The sequence below is a fragment of the Centrocercus urophasianus genome, unplaced genomic scaffold (assembly GCF_019232065.1).
Source record: "Centrocercus urophasianus isolate 14NV4802_14NV808 unplaced genomic scaffold, USGS_Curo_1.0 seq_14, whole genome shotgun sequence".
In the NCBI taxonomy this organism is placed as follows: Eukaryota; Metazoa; Chordata; class Aves; order Galliformes; family Phasianidae; genus Centrocercus; species Centrocercus urophasianus.
In genome coordinates, this window is record NW_024884586.1 from 18988976 (window position 1) to 19005591 (window position 16616).

General features: G+C 39.0%; 1 protein-coding gene across 1 annotated transcript in view; it reads left to right on the forward strand.

Moving 5' to 3' along the window:
• Positions 1–207: 207 nt before the first annotated feature.
• The window catches only part of STARD9 (StAR related lipid transfer domain containing 9), a 99054-nt gene continuing 82645 nt past the window's right edge, over positions 208–16616 (forward strand). The window contains exons 1-3 of the mRNA XM_042814408.1: positions 208–274; positions 10427–10496; positions 13243–13359. Coding sequence (XP_042670342.1) covers positions 228–274; positions 10427–10496; positions 13243–13359 — 234 coding nt within the window. The 5' untranslated portion in view covers positions 208–227. The remainder of the gene's footprint in view (positions 275–10426; positions 10497–13242; positions 13360–16616) is intronic.

Here is a 16616-nt window from a genome sequence, read left to right on the forward strand (position 1 = left end):
GCAAAAACTTCCAGCCCGGCCCTCACAGCTGTTTAGGGCAGGGCTTTCCCCGACTCCCTCTGCAGTTTTCCCTGCCGCCGAAGCGAGGAGTGCCGGGGCGGGCCCCGCTGTGTCCCCGCCCCGGGGCGAGGCGAAGCTGCACGGGACGGGGCGGCTCTACCACGGGCGCTGGGTGGTCGTGCTGGGGGCGCGATGTGGGCGCGGAGCTGCAAGGCGTAAGGCGAGCCATGGCAAACGTCAAGGTGGCCGTGCGGGTCCGGCCTCTGAGCAAAAGGTGCAGCGGGGATCGTGAAGGGAGCGCGGGTGGCCGTGCCGCTGCCGGACGGCTGCGAGGGGCCGGGGAAGGACGGAGCTGCGGCTGGGGAAGGAGCGGGCGGTGGGCAGCGTCGGGTGAGGAGGCGAGATGTGTCCCTCCGGAATGCTGAGGAGCAGGGGAGGTTGTTCGGTTTTTATCGCTGAGCTCCTCTAGGCAGAACGTTGTCACCCAGCGCGAGGGAACGTGCTCTTCCCCTTTGGATGTGGCTGTTTGTCCCGAGCAGACAGGGGCCGGATATTCCCTCTGCCGCCCTGCTCTACTCCCTCCCGGCTGCTCGGCTGTGGTCCCGGCCGGCACGCAGCTCGGCCCGGAGGCAGCTCCGGGGGGCCGCTGCAACGCATCAGTAAAACTGTGAGGAGTTCGGAAGTTTGGGCAAGAAAAGAAAAGAAAACCAAATTTTAGCGGCCGGTAATTTGCTTCTGCTGTTAGAGAAATGCTGTAGCGCTTCAGGCGGAAGTGATCTGAGGACGGGTCCGAGCTCCGAGGGCTGCGCTGATGTGGGGCAGCCCGCCCCGTTAGCGTGAGTCCCGCACAGCGTCTTCTGGCTGCGTGGGCCTGTGGTAGATGGCCCTCCCGTGTAGCAGAGTTCTCATTGTGCTTTTTTACCTTTTAACTCAAATTTAGCGGATTTAAAAATCCATAACTATCTTACACAAACATGTTTCTTTTTTTATATATATAATTCTGATCTATAACACAGCTGTGAATGGAACACGTTTTGACAGATGATGGCGTATTTTAAGACAAATTGCAGCATGGAAATAAGCTAAGTTTGGACCTTCTTTGTTTAGTGTTGTTTTAATGCTGGAGACATTTCTTGTTTTTATTTTCTTCCATATAGTTCACCATTCCTAGCATAGAAGTATTGACATTAAAATGAAAACCTGGTAATGAGATCAAGCTATTCAGACCATGGGACCATTTTGCAGAGTCTTGCAGGGTTAACCAGAGGTTGAAAGAGCTTCAAAGTTTGACTTGGTGATGTATTTTGTCATGCAGCCAGTTCTCCCACAATAGCATTTGGCTTTACATCGCATTTGGCTTAATGTTTCTTCCCCAGTGGGTAGCACGTAACTGTACATATGTCATCATAGCATTAAATTGTGCCCATAGCTCTGCCAAGTGAGGTGTGATGAACAGGAAAACCTTTGGCATAGTTGAGAGGATCAGTGGTGTGACAGCAGCATAGTTTGGAGGGGTGAGTGGGATCTTGGGTGGGTGGGATCCCAGACAGCCTCCCTGCACAAGGGCAAAGTGAATCTGGCACTGACATGGAGATGCAACAAAGGGGAGACAGAAGCTCAGGGGGTAACAGGCAGACACTGAACGGCTCTACTGCTTCACCTGTGGCAGCCTCACTGATGGCGTGTGGTATTTGACCATACAGGCCATAAGCTGTTTGTTCCCTGTACTGCGCTGCCCCAGCTGGGATCAGCAAAAATATTCCAGATGGCTTTTTGTGTTTTGTAAAAGGGAAGGGGAAGTGATTGAATGCTGCCTATGAAGGCTCTGGTGGGAGAACTTGCTCAAACATGATAAATTCAAGGCAAGTAGCAAATACTTGAATACTTAATGTAACCCTGATAGGGATCAGTGAGGATAGAGGCTTACACTTTCCGTTCTAGTTTCTTAAACCACTTCCATGTTGTGGTCACATGCACCTCTCACACTTTCTGTACACGTAGCCGTGATGGCCATTAACATACTGCCACAGCTCCAGGGACCTCCTAGGTACTTTGAAAGGAAAAGCTTCCTACAAAAACTCTTTGGGTTAAGCTGGATTGAAGTACTGTGGTGTGTGCAACTACAGTTCCAGTGATTAAAGTTTTCATTTTCAAGAGTTCAAAAATCTGTGATCAATGGCTAGCACCAAAGTGTTAGTGGTCATTTCTAGACTATCCAAACTTGTCCATTGCTATGTTTAATTTATGTGAGTGGGTGAATTCTGGTTTTGCATCTTCAATTTACAGAATATTCAGAAGTTAAAAGGTCTTATATGGGAGATCATAAAATCCTACTTTCTGTTTAAAGTATCCATTTATTATAATCCATGTTATTCGCATCTGCTATTTGTTACTTAGCATAAGGCCAAGTAAAGAGAGGTCTTTTTGTTCTTTGCCTGTACAGCGCCCATCGAAATGCATTCTTCATCAGAGAACTCCTACGCACAAATAATCTTCAGTAGCTAAAAAGCACATACAGCTGTACAGAATGCAGTTTTTCCTTTCCTTAGGCTTTTAAGAGCTTGTAGCCAACGTTCTTCATAATGCCATCAGTTATACAGTAATAGGCTACACTATAGTAATAGACTATTTTTTGTCATCAAAGCATTGTCCTGAGTGTAAAATCCTGCCAGTGTGTTCCCTGGAGTAGCATTTCTTCTGAAAATCTTTATTACATATTTGCCATTCTAAGTACCAAGAAATAAAGTGAACGTGTTACGTGTGGGTACACAGATACTTGTGCATAACCACATTGATTCCTCAGAATGAAATTTGGAAACTTGAACGGGTGCAGTAAATTGACTACAGCAATAATTTTCAGGTGTTAAACAAGAGCTAGGAACTGGTGAAATCCCTCTGTGGTTTATTTCCAGATATACTATTGCTTGGTCTGTTAGATATCAAACTTTTGTAATGAAAGCCTAATGTTGTTTTTGGCTGAGGGGTAAAAGCTGTTGATTAAAAATGTAATGCTAGTATGTAACTATATGAAGTAGGGACACAGGCACTCTTTCCTATTTCTCCAGTGCTGCTGTGGAATATGCTGCAGCATGGTGGTGTGATACTGGATCTGGTCCAGACATGGAAGTCACATGGCTGGCCGAGAAACAAGGTAAATTACCTTGACACTAGGGTGTGCAAGTTTCCCTGGGATGCTTTCTGAGAATCATAGAGTCACAGAATCACTCAGGTTGGAAAAGACCTTAAAGATCATCAAGTCCAACCACAACCTAACCATACCGCCCTAACTAACAACTCCCCGCTAAATTCATGTCCCTGAGCACCATATCCAAACAGTTTTTAAACACATCCAGGGATGGTGAGTCAACCACCTTCCCCTAAGGTTTGGGAGCTGCATGTGTAGCACCCAGCAAAACAGAAAGCACGTTCTGCTGTTGGAAAACTGTATTCAGTTGCCTGTGGAACCCGGTAAAGAAGAGACAGGCGAGGAGCTCTTAATGGAAAGATGCTGTTGGGATCTTTATTAACTCACAAATGAGCTCTCCTGTTCTGGTTGTTATAGTATCTCACTCCTAAAACTTCATAATGCTGTTGTTAAGGGGGATATATTCTGAGCAAATATAGCCAGATGAGTTGAGGTTCATGATTCAAAAGCATTTTCTGGTTACATTAAAAAAATAAAAAATAAAAAAATCCCCCAATTCCTGAACTTTATTCAACTTGATATACACTTATGTTACATACATCTGAAGTGTAGTGACGCAAGGTGTTGGCATCATTAATGCAGTTACATTTTGTTTATAATTTCAGTTTCTGATTAAGTTAGCTTTTCTGTTTCTTAGATAATTTTTTTTAAAAAGGTTGTATTTGTATTTTTCTTGGACAAAAATAATGGGGTTTGCAGGGAGAGGAGATATGTTTTCCATTATAATGGTAGATATGAGCATTTTTTTCTTCTTTTTGTTACTTTTCTCCGATCAACTTAAACTCTGAAGCTCAAATGTGTGTTGGAGAAATTAGCTGTTATTGGAGTATTGCCATCATCTCTATTAAGTGCTTTACTGGATGTAAATTGAAATAACTTACTTAGAAATGTGTATATATTTTACATTAGCACAAGAAATATGTTAGAGATGAAAATTTGTCTGCAGAATGGATGAAGCAGAATTTGGATTTATTATTCAGCATATGTTCCATATGGACGTAATTGTCAAATACAGGACAAAATACTGCTGCTTTTTTTTTTTTTTTTTTTTTTTTTTTTTTTTTTTTTTTTGAGAAAATGGTGAAGTTGCTCTTGATTTCTAAGAGACTGGAATGTCTCTGTGAAAGGAAAAGGTCTAAATACAGGAAAAAATAGGTGACATGCAAGAGTAGGAAACACCTTTTAGTTTATTCAGGATTGTTCGGATACCTCTCATTACTACAAAGTTTAGAATAAGGCAGGCCATGGAATATAGTCATGCCAGTGAAGTGTCTGTCTTATACCCTGACTGTAGTTTATTACCTTTCTCAATTACATATTGCAGATATGTAACCTTGGTGATTCACGCCATTGCCCAGATGAATGGCAGGCTGCTTTGATGAACATGAAAATGAAAAATTACAGTTGAGTGCTGTTCCTCTGTGTCCTTTTCTTACCTGACAGTTCCTGTTTTCAGGTGATGGTAGCTGAATTCTCCCAAAAGCTGTGGGTTCAGGGCTGGTACTTGATGGTGGGAAAGCTGTCTTGGACCTCCAGGAGCTGTCTGAAATTCTGCACAAATTGCATTGGTTCTGCATTGTTCATGATTTCAAGCTTTTTGTTTTGTTTTTCCACAGAAGAGCTGAGGTTTTTGTTTTGTTTTGAAGAAAGCCAATTTTGTGTTTATAAAGGAGTTCTCTATCCCAAAGAAATGTATTTTTACATTCACATGTCCTGTTTTGTAACCTAGCCTATTATTAAGGTTATCTTAACATCTTTTCCCTTAGTTCACTCAGATTAGTTATTTTCCTTTGCCTAGTCTATTATTTAAAGCTTTGTGTAAACTATCACTGAGATGGCTGCTCTTTTCTCTTAGTAACCATACTTGGCATTAACAGGTCGTTTGCATAAGCAACATCTGTGTTTTTGTAAGGGCACTGCATCAGCAACCTTTCCCAGATGTATTCTTGCAGTCACACTGTGCATGCTTTCTAGCTTTTCTACGGGACAAGTTTTCTGGCTTCTTTAAAGGCCAGAACTCTATGTGCTCTGAGTGTCCAAATGCTGCAAGGCTATTGCAACCACAGTGCTGTTTCTGCTGATGTTATGTGACAGCCCTGTGCCTGATACAAGGTGCAAGCTCCTGGTGGGTCTGATGTTTGAAGTAAGAGGCTGGATCTTTCTTCGCTTCTCTTGCCTGCAAAAGCATCTGCAACAATAACCTAAAACAACATCACCACAACCTTTTGAAACTCTATTAACTGTAATTTTTCATTTTCATAGACCACAAAGTCCTGTAAGTACTTTATGGGCATCAGAATGATTTGGAGCAGGGATCAGATTTTTTAATTATTATTATTATTATTTATTTTCTATGCAGCAAAGAAAAATCAGACATAATATAATTAAATAACCTGGCTAGAACCAAGTCTGTGCCTGGCAGTTTTGATTTCTGAGACCATGCCTTCTCTCTGAGTAAAACTGTATTAATGTAAAATAATGTGACGTATGCAAGGTATTGCTGCCCATCTGCCTTGGGCATGGTGCAGAGGTTGGAAGCTGCTCTTGTGAAACCTTTGTGCAGTACAAGATATGAACACTGTGCACATGGAATTTGCGTAGAGTTTCCCCAATTTCCTTTTCTTTAATCCCACTCTTCTAAAATTCTCTAGCCATCTTTCTATCTGTGCCATAGGTTTTTTTGTATTTTTTTTTTTTAAAGTTTTGAATGTCTGGTTTTTACAATTTAATTGTTCACCATCAGAGCTGATTGTGGTATAATGAGATAAATAATTAGGCAAGAGTGATGAGGGTGCATTGCAGCATTCAGTGAAACAGTCATTTGTTTAACTGTGATCACGGACTGTAGTTCTGTCCTGTTGGAATGAAAACTGATCAGTGTATCTAAATTCTGATTTCCAAGGAAATCACATGGTGTAGGCACAGAATTCATTTTTGCTAAAGCTGATGATGTCTTGTTACTCAGTTAGGGAATCAAGGGTGGAAAAGTATCAGTTTTGATTGAAACTGGACTGACTGGGGTGCAATATTGTTTTAAATCCTCCTCCTTTCATGCTTCTTGGGCACTGGTGGTATAGATAAGTTTTTCCTCTCTGTACCCTCCTCCCCCTCTAAAGCCTCTACCTAAGAGAGAAAGCAGTGTCATTTCAAGGCTGTTCAAAGCACTGGTGAATCATGAGCAGCACTGGATTGCTGCAGGAAGATGCCTGACACTCATGTTACAGCAGTACAAGGCTTCAAAAACAGCACACACAGGGCCACCGGAGGAGGCCATCCAACACCTCCCATCAAGATATCAAAAGTCTGAATATGAACAAGAAAATGTTGACCATTTGAGCGGATCTTTATCTTGAGGGAGCGCCAGCAACGGCTCAGGATTCTCTGCACCAAATATTCCTGTTTTTGTTGCTGTATCATCTTCACAAAGAACGCTAGAGGGAAGCCACATAGACAAAAATCACCATCAATCGTATTGCCTCAGCTGTTCTTAGAGCCAGTGAAAGCTTTGTACAGATAACTTGAGCTGCATGTCTAGTATAGCAGTGTGTTGTCTTGGTGAACTTTGTGTACTTGGCTTCAATATAGATTTTTATCAACATCTGTTCTGAATTTGGTAGGAAAGTTGCTGACTGGGTGTGCACTCTTCTTTTACAAGACCCAGTAAAATACTTAGTAAGTAATATCCCAAATAGTATTGGTTGTCCTGCATAATGAAAAACACTGAAAACAAGTTTTAGGTGGTGGTTTTGGTTTTTTTTTGTTTTTGTTTGTTTGTTTTAATTGCTAATATTTTAAAAATAAATCCTGCATTAGCCAAAGGAAGTGTGTTCATACTGTTTGCATCTTGTGAGTCTCCCAGGTTACAGCAGCAAGGCTGAGGATACAGATGATGCTGCTGTCATGGAATGATGCTGGGCTGGGTTGTGGTTGTCAGTACAATGCAGAAGCTCTCATGGCTGAAGGCACTATCAACTCTCAATGCTGGACTCTCAAGGCTGAAATTGGTTTTGGAGTTAGCTTGAGACATGGGCGCTGGCAGGAAAAGCATAGGATGCTCACAAGAAATGCATTGCAGGGTTATTTTTTAAATATGTATAAGAAGGTGTGTACTGCATTCTTTCAAGAACTATTTAGGATTTCTCATGTACTTGAGTGGTATAATTTGGCTTTATTATGTTTAATTACCTCAAGTATTTGGTGCTCAGTTGTTGTAGAAGATGTTTTGTTGTATTACGTGTCTAGTGCTAGTGACTCCATTATTTTTGTTTTACTGCATGTACATGTTTTTAAAATAAACGTGCAACTTTCAAAAGTCAGCTCCTTTGTTCTCTAAGTGCATGACTATTATTTGAGAGGGTGGAGGAGAAGTGGTGCAAGTTTTATAAAGCCTAAAATAAGCAACTGCCCTTCTCCCACTCACTGCTGCCTCCAGTTTTGTGTACCTATTTGCACTTCTGCAGTCTGACCTAGTTTCTATGCAATCCAGCAAGATGTGGAAATGTTGCTCTAAGGGAGCCTTGATCCTCCCATGATTCAGTTCTGCTGGCTCCTTCTTCCAGGTCTTTCAGCATCTGCTGTCTCTCTAGGATTGTGTTTGCTTTGATGGGCTGCAGAAATGATTTGTCAAAGGACCAGCAACTGTTAACGGAGATTTTCCATTGAGCTCCCCCTGCTTTTGGCTGGACTGCCACAGTAGGACTGCCACTACTTCCATTGAGTCTTTTTTGTAGCTCCTTGTTGCAGCCTTGCTGCTGCATTTTGTATTTTTGTTACTGGTCTGTCACTGGGTTTGCATTTTGCTGAAGCTTTTTGGGAAGGTGCAGGCTTGTCCACAAAACGATCTTTTTGCAGCACTGCATGAGGAAAAGGTTGTTTGTACAAAGTAACTTAGAAGAGAGCATTTCCCAAGCACAGCACGATTTATTCAAAAAGGAAGAGAATGGATGATAGGGAGGCTGAATTGTTTAGATCACTGTGATTTCTGAATAGTGGGAGTCAAACATATCACAAGAGAAATGAATCTTGGGGATGATTTTTTTTGATACAAGTAATACAGCTTTCATACTGGTAGAGCAGAGCACCCATTCACTGAGGATGAAATATTGTTTTATTACTCGAATACAAACTGTAATACATGTATATAGCCTGTGTGAACATACATGATTTTTGCTTCAAGAGCTTCTTGTAGTGTTTGGAATTTGGAATTAAGGCAGAACATCTGCAACACCTGTAAATGTGCTAAATGTGCATTGTTTGTTGGACTTTAGATATTAAACTGGGCTTCCTTGCCTAATGTTCTCTGTTTTGTACCTAAGAGAAGCGTGAAATAAACATATACTTACAGGGAGGCTGAACAAATAGTTTTTAGGACTGGAAACAGGTATAAGTCCAGCTTTCTTTTATGTTGGATATTAGGAAGAATTTCTTCTCCAAATGAGTGCAGTTCCAGTGGGAACGGGCTGCTCAGGAGCTGGTGTGGTCACCATCCCCGGAGGCCTTTAAGGGAATGGGTAGATGTATTATTTAGGAACATTATTCAGCAGTATTGGTGGTAGATGACCTGTTGGACTAGATGATTTTAGAGACCTTTACCAATCTTTGCCAACTTTAATGATTCTATTTAGAAAAAACTCAGTTCTCTTTCTTTCAGCTGTAAGCTGTTGCAAAAGCAGCTCTGTTCCACCACTGCATACCCATGAAACTTTTTCTTGCTTTGGCTTTTGCAGTTGTGTGTGTTTTCTGATCACAGCTGATCTGAGTCATTGTATGGGGGTGTGATTGCTAGATCAGACACACATGCACACAAAAAAAAAGAAATGAGAACACATGTGAGATATTGGTCAGGAGAACACAAATTGTCCCTTCGTAACAGCCATCAGCTGAGATAAGTATGCTGTGAATCTACATCCAGAGCAGATTAGTTTTATTTCTATTTGCTGCTAGCTTTCTAGTGAGTCTTGAACAAAGCTACTCAGCTGCTGTGTAGTGAAGAATCATCGTTACCCCGTGCTAGACTGTGGTGTGGTAATTTGATTTTCTCTTGTTTCTGTTGTACTGTCATTGAAAATATATAAATGTGAGCATTTTAACTTTATATTTGATAATAATTTTTATACCTTTAACGTCTTGTATTTGGAATTTCTTTATGTTAGATCTCTAGTAATGACTTTAGTCTATGAGTATATCGGTGATGAGAACCATATAAATAACGTTTGTAGAGTTTGTATGGCAAGTGTGGCCTGAAGGCAGTGAGTTTCTCATAATTAGTGCTGGTGGGACTGAAGGTGCTGGCTGTTGTTGAAGTTTTCTTATATATTCTGTGAGAATACCCTGACTTTTAAAGTTACTGCGAGTTACTAGAATTATTCCATGCATGAACACCTGTTTCAGGTAGGTGTTTCTAATTGTTTTTAAACTTCATCTGGAACAGTTCAGCAACTATAGAAGATGAGGTTAAATATTTAAAAGTAAACCTATGGTGGTCTTTTATTTGAATTTTCCACTTACTTAGAATTGGAAATTCGGTGTATATTTTTTCAGTTGAGATTTGAACAAAACTACTCAACTGACAAAATGGCATGCTTCTAGTTCTGACTGAAAGCTGCCAATGAAAGCAGAAATTGCCTTAGGAAGTAATTACATCCTGTACAAACGTAAAGAAATCTGTTAAAACAGACATTTGGAGTCACAAATGAATGGTGGTCAATCAGATTTCAGTTTTCTAACCCTCATTTTGTCTTATCTGCCTTAAAACTAAACTGATGATGCCAAAGCAGGTGATTACCAAGTGATTTCATGCAAATAATGTATAGGAGTGCATGGTGCTTTGCAGCTGTGGAGCAATCAATCTGATCACATTTCAGGACAGGCTTGTTTTGCTAAAAAGAACTTTCTTGAGGACTACAATAAAATCTTTGGATTATGTGGTAAAAACTAGATTATAATACCTGACAACACTTGTGTTTTGTGGGTCTGTGACTTGGATCCTTACTGCACAAAACACTGCCAGTCTACAATGGCTCCACTCTGCTTCAGAGTAACAATGCAGTGTATGTTTCTAAAGTGAAATTACGTTCCCTTTAGGAATAAAATGTTTTATGAAGTGTTTTATGTCTCTTTTAAAATTCTTGAAAGGGAATGCAAATTTCTAGAGTTTATGAATTTGAAATGCATCTGTGTCTTCATATTTCAAATGAATTTTTGAATGTGTTTTGATTCCAGAGAGAGTGCGGAAGGAGGAAGAGTGATTGTGGAAGTTGACGACAAAGTGACAACAGTCAGAAATGTAAAGGTATGCCTTTTCTTTTCTTATGCTTCTCCTTTAAGGATCCTGATGTGATGCTTTGCTGCATTTGTTTGGCTACTGGACATTTTGAAAGGAATTCTAAGGGATACATTTAAACTAGCATAGTTCTAGAAAATTTTTTTTTCCTTTTTTCTTTTTTTTTTTTTTCATGGTGTCAGGGAACGTAGCATCTGACTGCTATATTTTGTTCTTATCTTTGTGCTTTGGCTGTGGGCCATTATTCAAAGCTGTTGGTAATTTGTTTATGATTTTGTGCTTATCTTATGTTACCAACATCTGGATGATTTCTTTCCCTGTTTCTCTCCTCCTCTCCTATTTGTACATAGAATGTGACTGGCTTACATGAAATGGAGCAAAATGTGTTCGGCTACACTTCAGGCCTTAGTAAAAGGCCAAGAGCTATTAGAAGAAAATTAATGTGTCTGACTTCCTCTGAGAGCTCTAGTGTCTACATACATAGGAATCAACCCTCTGTTTTAGACTCTTAAATGACTTAAAACTGCTGTGTGCCTTAACTAAATTAATGGAATGAAAACCAAGTAATTTTGTGTAGTCAAACTTCTGTCTGCTTGAAAAGCAAATAAACTGTGGAATTACCAAGGTAAAGGTAGGGACTCTAAGAGATGGATGTGTTTCTTTATAGCTATGAGGAACCCAGTTATTCTAGCTGGTTGGCTGAAGAGAAATATTTCATGAGGTTTTGAAGAGAAAGACAGGGAAAAATAAAATGGATGGTTTTTGAGGGTTTTTTTTTGTTTGTTTTTTTTTTTTTTTTTTTTTTTACCTTTTTCTGTTTTAACTTTTAGGTAGTGACTGTGGGTGTTCTTTTTTTAAAGACAGAAGGGGAAAAACGTTCACTGTATGGAATGTCTCATGGATGTAAATTGTTGCAAATTATCTTTGTATTGCATTTCTTTTCTGGAGCTGGTGTTGATGTGCTGATGCTTCCAGGGTTTGCTTAGTTCAGTCAGCAGAAGTGCCATTGTTCTGGCTGTGAGTTACCATTGGTAAGACAACACATCTCCTGAAAATAGGACTAAAAGTAGCCTGCAGTGATCTCCCTCCTGGTCAGGTGTGAATGACTTTGCAAGGCTGTATTTACAGAGCCCAAAATTCACTATTCCCTTGAACAATTTTTCCCAATTCTTTGCATGTGTAATAAAGCTCTCCGAGAGGCAGTTGCTTTCCAGCTGCAATCTAATTTTCTTGGGGAGGGCTTTGGTTACCGTGGCGATGCTGCAGCATCCCCACCCCCACCAGCTGGGACTGACTGCAGGCAGGTGGAGGCCCACAGCTGGGTAAGTGGGTCCAGCTGAGCCGTGTGACACAACAAACTTTAAATTCTAGTTCTTAAAAAGAGTATCTGTGGCTTCTGTGGGGCACTGGGAAGTCAAAGCAGGCTCCGTAGCTGGGTTGTTTGGGGTGCAAGAGCTGACTTGTGAATGTTTTCTCTCCTGATGTTTCATAATTGGTGAGTTTTTTTTAATGCATGAACTAAATTTAGACTGCTTACTGCAGTGCACAAACTAGTATTTACACACTAATGTTTGCATTGCATGTGAAGTGCATTTACTTTGTAGTTAAAAACTAAAGAAAATCTTGAAAATTAGAAAGGATGCCAAGGTTTACAAGGTACAGATTTTCTTCTGTCAGGCAGGAGTACATCTTGAGGTGAAGGGATTTGGGGTTTTTTGTTTGGTTCTTTTACTTTTCATTTTTAAAGTTGTGATAGCTTGTGGTATTCCTGTCTTTCTGTTGCTGTAGAAAATTTAAGTAAATAAAAGATTACTTAATAAAAAGATCTCTGAATCAAAGCATGGTGAGAATGATCAGCTGGCTCATTAAGGTGTGAAGTCTACGTGAAGGGAATTTTGATTCTAAAGGTATTATGTTGAATCAAGTACAGCCAAGTGAGATTTTAAATACGCATAACCTGTCAAATCAAAGATAACTGGACATTACTTCTAACACTTTATTTTGCTGTTTCTTGGCTTAAAGAAACAAGAACAACAACAAAAAACACCACAAAACCCTCAGATGAGCCTATAGATTCATTTTCCTTGTAGATTTACAGTTGATGTTAGTCTTCAGCATTTCATGCCATTTATTCAGTAATCTGACAGACAGTATAGTCAGTCCCTGGTTTGTGGTGACATCAGTGAAGAATTTTGTTTAGATATGAATAATGAATTTTCTACTTATATTATTGCACATGCTAAGGTTATGATAAAGTTATTGATTAATTGACTGGCTGCATTTGTAGCATGCAGTCACAGCAAAAGATCTATTAGCTTGTCAACATGACAAAGGGGAAAAGGGAGAATAGACTTGGATTTTTAAATAGAGTGAGAAAATGCATTTTGTTTAGTGCTGCTTGTGTCTCATTTCTGTGATGCAGTTCTGTAACATTTATCAGTTTCATTGAGAAGGATAAAAAGGATTATACGGCTTCTCTTTATACAGATGTTGTGGAGACTCACAATTGTCAATTGTATTTAAGCTGAAGAACCTAGTTTATAGAAAACATGCCCTTCAGCAAAAATTTCTCAGCAGGTTTGTCATGGATATCCCTGCCTCCTCACTCTGTGAATCAAAGGAAAATGAACAAAAAGAATTAACTGTTGTTCCTTTTCCACAATGTAGATCCTAGGTAAAATTCCTGTTAGTTCTAAAATGCTTGCTTTTTATTCTGCTTTGGAGTGAAGTCTGACTTTTTTCCTTCTGTTGTCAGGTTGACAGTAGGCTTGATGGCACTTGGGACTCAAGAGAAAAGACTGTGGCCTTCAGCTTTGACTACTGCTACTGGTCAGTTGATCCTGAAGATCCAAAGTATGCATCTCAGGAAATGGTAAGTAATGCTATTCTTTGTGTTTGTTTCCACTCTGTTTTGTCCTTTCCTATTCATATCTACAGAACAAGATTATGAAGCTAGATAAGAAAATTTTGTCTATCTACCCCCATCTTTTCCTTACATTGGTTGTAATGCTATAGTACATAATCTGCAATATCCTTGTTTGTAAACAAATTTTTACTTTCATTAGATGCCAGCTTTGATAAAAATCATTTATTGTGATGACCTTAGGATGCTAGCTCAGTTGCACAGGGATCAGAGTCTAGTATAAGAAAGCTATAAAATTAAAAGAAAAGCTTCAAAGTGATTTGAATTAAGTAATCACGTATTTAAACCATGGTATTAAATTTTATTTGTAGTGTGTTGTTTTGAGCACCTTTTCTTGCTCAACTATTAGGAATTCTATAACTGAGTGGGGCTTGATAGATTAAGATTTCAGTATTGAGATATGTTAAGATTTACTTGTTTGTTTTTTAAAAAAAATGCTGTGTTATTAAATCTACTATAAGCGTCATGCATGGTAAAGCTGTTTAAAGATAAATGATACGCATACAGGGAAATATATGTCAGCATTACAGTGAGATTTTGCAGCCCTTCTGTCTTCAGAATTGTTTCTTCTTTCCTTTTCTTGTCAGTACAGTTGTTCCCAATATTCTAAACTATGTAATTTTGTTGTTTTTCGTTCAGCTTTTCACAGAAAGTATCACTAAAGACTGAACTAGTTCTGTGAATTTCTTATTTCTGGTGACTATGAACACAGGACTGTTTCAATAGAGTATTTGGAAAAACTATCAGATTTGGTAGTTATCAGATGATCAGTCAAATTCCTAACTTTGCCAGATTTCCTGCTTGGTGCTGTAGTGTGGAAGAGATTTTAGGAATTCAGGAAGTGTGCATGTAGTGTTTAAAAAAGGAAATCTTCTCTCTAAAGTACACAGTAGAAGATAAACTTCCACTTTAGGGATTACAAATGACAAATCTTTAAGTGTTGAACTGTTTTTTGTTGTTGTTTCCGTATTTCCCCCCCCTCTCCACCCTCCCCAAACGTTTTCTTACTTGCATGTTTGGATGTTGTCGTCTATGTAAGTTTCTCTCATAATATAAGTGTTGCCACTTAAAGCTCTTGACAATACAGCTATGTTTCTAGCTGGAATGATTTAGCAAATGGGATGTTGATAAATACAATCTGTCAAGTCAGTTTTCTCTCCACTCAGTACAAAAAGAGATCATAACTGCTGAGTGGGAAATAAATATTGGATAGAAAGTGGAATTTTTGTTGTTATAAAATACAAATGCAACTCAGAAAGGATGTCAAATTGAATAAGCAGGTATTTAAAAAGCTTTGTGTTGTCATACAACACACTTTTATCCAATAAAAATGCTGAAGGGGAAATACAAATTCACTGGCCATAGAAAATTAAGCAAATGAGCAGTTGTCATCTTACTTGTGACATAGTTGTTGAATGCACCTGCTGCTGGCCAAAAGGATATCCAGCGCTGCCTCATATAACTGTTGAGTTACTGATCCTTGGAAAGACCTATTTTGTGTGTTACGAAGTGTTCGAAGATAGACTGTTGCTTTGAGGAAGGCCTAGAGTCATGAGTGAGTTTCTTGGCTGTTTATCTAAAGTTGTCTTGGTGAATTTAGGATGCCATAATGTCATTTAGAAAAGGACTGATGGAGTACTGCAATCTTACTGTGCTTTTCTGCATTTATCTTGCCCTCTTACACTATATGAATGAAACTTATTGTATTAATTCCATATTTTGCATCAGTGCTTCAATGCTGAGTTCAAAGTTTCTAAGCTTCCTTACAGCAGTGGCAGCCAAAGGAGATTCAGTAATGTTTTCATCCGATAAAAGCTTTCTTTCATGAGCTGACCTTGGATTAGTTTTTCCTTGAGGATACCCTGCCAACTGTTATCATACGTGGTTGGTGTATCAGTTGAGGATGAAAAACAGGTTGAAGTATGTGCCTTCAGGTTCATTTTTGTAGAGAACTGTCTGATATTGAAGTGTCCTTTTCTTGTCCGCTGGACTGATGTATAAAAATAAAGTTGTGGCAGTTCATTTGTTTTATTGTCACAGTCTGTAACAACTGCAGTAGATGGGCTGCAAATCATAGTTGAAAATATGATTTTTAAAGGTACAAGTCTGCTTCTCTGATTGCTTCTAGTTTCATCTCAATGTTAACGTTGTTGATTTCAGATTCTGTTTTCTTGCATTTCTGAATATGACCACACAAACTGTATTTTATTCCCTGTATATTTTGATCATATAGTTTACACACTTAAGCCAGATTTCAGTCACATCTCTAAGTGTTTTCAAATGCTGTGACAAGATGTTCAAATCTATATTAAAAAGCTTTCTCTACTGCCTGTGTTCCACTTATGTTTGCCAAAATGTAGATACATGTTGTCCATTTTATTTCTTCTAATGTGTTCATATTAATGTTTCTTTACTTGATTAGGGGGAGGTGAATAAGGTTAATTTTCCAGTGTAGTTTGGGGAGAGCGGACCTTGTAATACAGTGGAATGAACAGGAACCTAAATGAATTAGTAATGCCCATGTGACAGACTGTATGCCTTTGTTTTTAATCTTTTTTTAGCGACTCTGCAACTGGCAGTCCTTTTCACTTCAACAAGTTAAACCAGAGTCATAAATACAAATTATTTTTAGGAAATGTTATTGTCTATGTGTTTCTTTGAAACTGAATTTTAAAAGTAATTCTTACTTTAGATGATATGCATGTTTTCCTGAGTACTATTACATAAAGATGGTAAGCCTTCTCATATCTGAAAAGAGAAAAGACTTATTTATTTTAAAATAAAGAGAAACCTATTTTTTGATTGCTGAAAAGGTATCTATTTCTCAAACATCAACAGTGATGTTTTAGAGACAACCTATTGGATAGTAGTTGTTTTCAGGAGATTTCAGGTGCAAGTGGACGTCTTTGAAAACTGTACTCTCATTCAAAATGTTTGAGAAACCAGACATGAGTCAGGGGTCTGTTTTCCTTGTTTCACCACAGTTAGGAGAGAAATATGAATCTACTATACTTCTAATGATGTGCTAAATCCTTCAGTGCACAGTAGGGTAAATCTGATGCTTGGGATACAGTGTCATAAAGTTGTGTGGAAGCAGTGAAAGGACAGGAAGGTTTAAGAATAAACTGAGCACAGGAACAGAGTGTTGAATGGAATAAGAAGCAAAAGAAAACTGAAAGATTTTAAGCATGAGTGCAAAAGGTCAT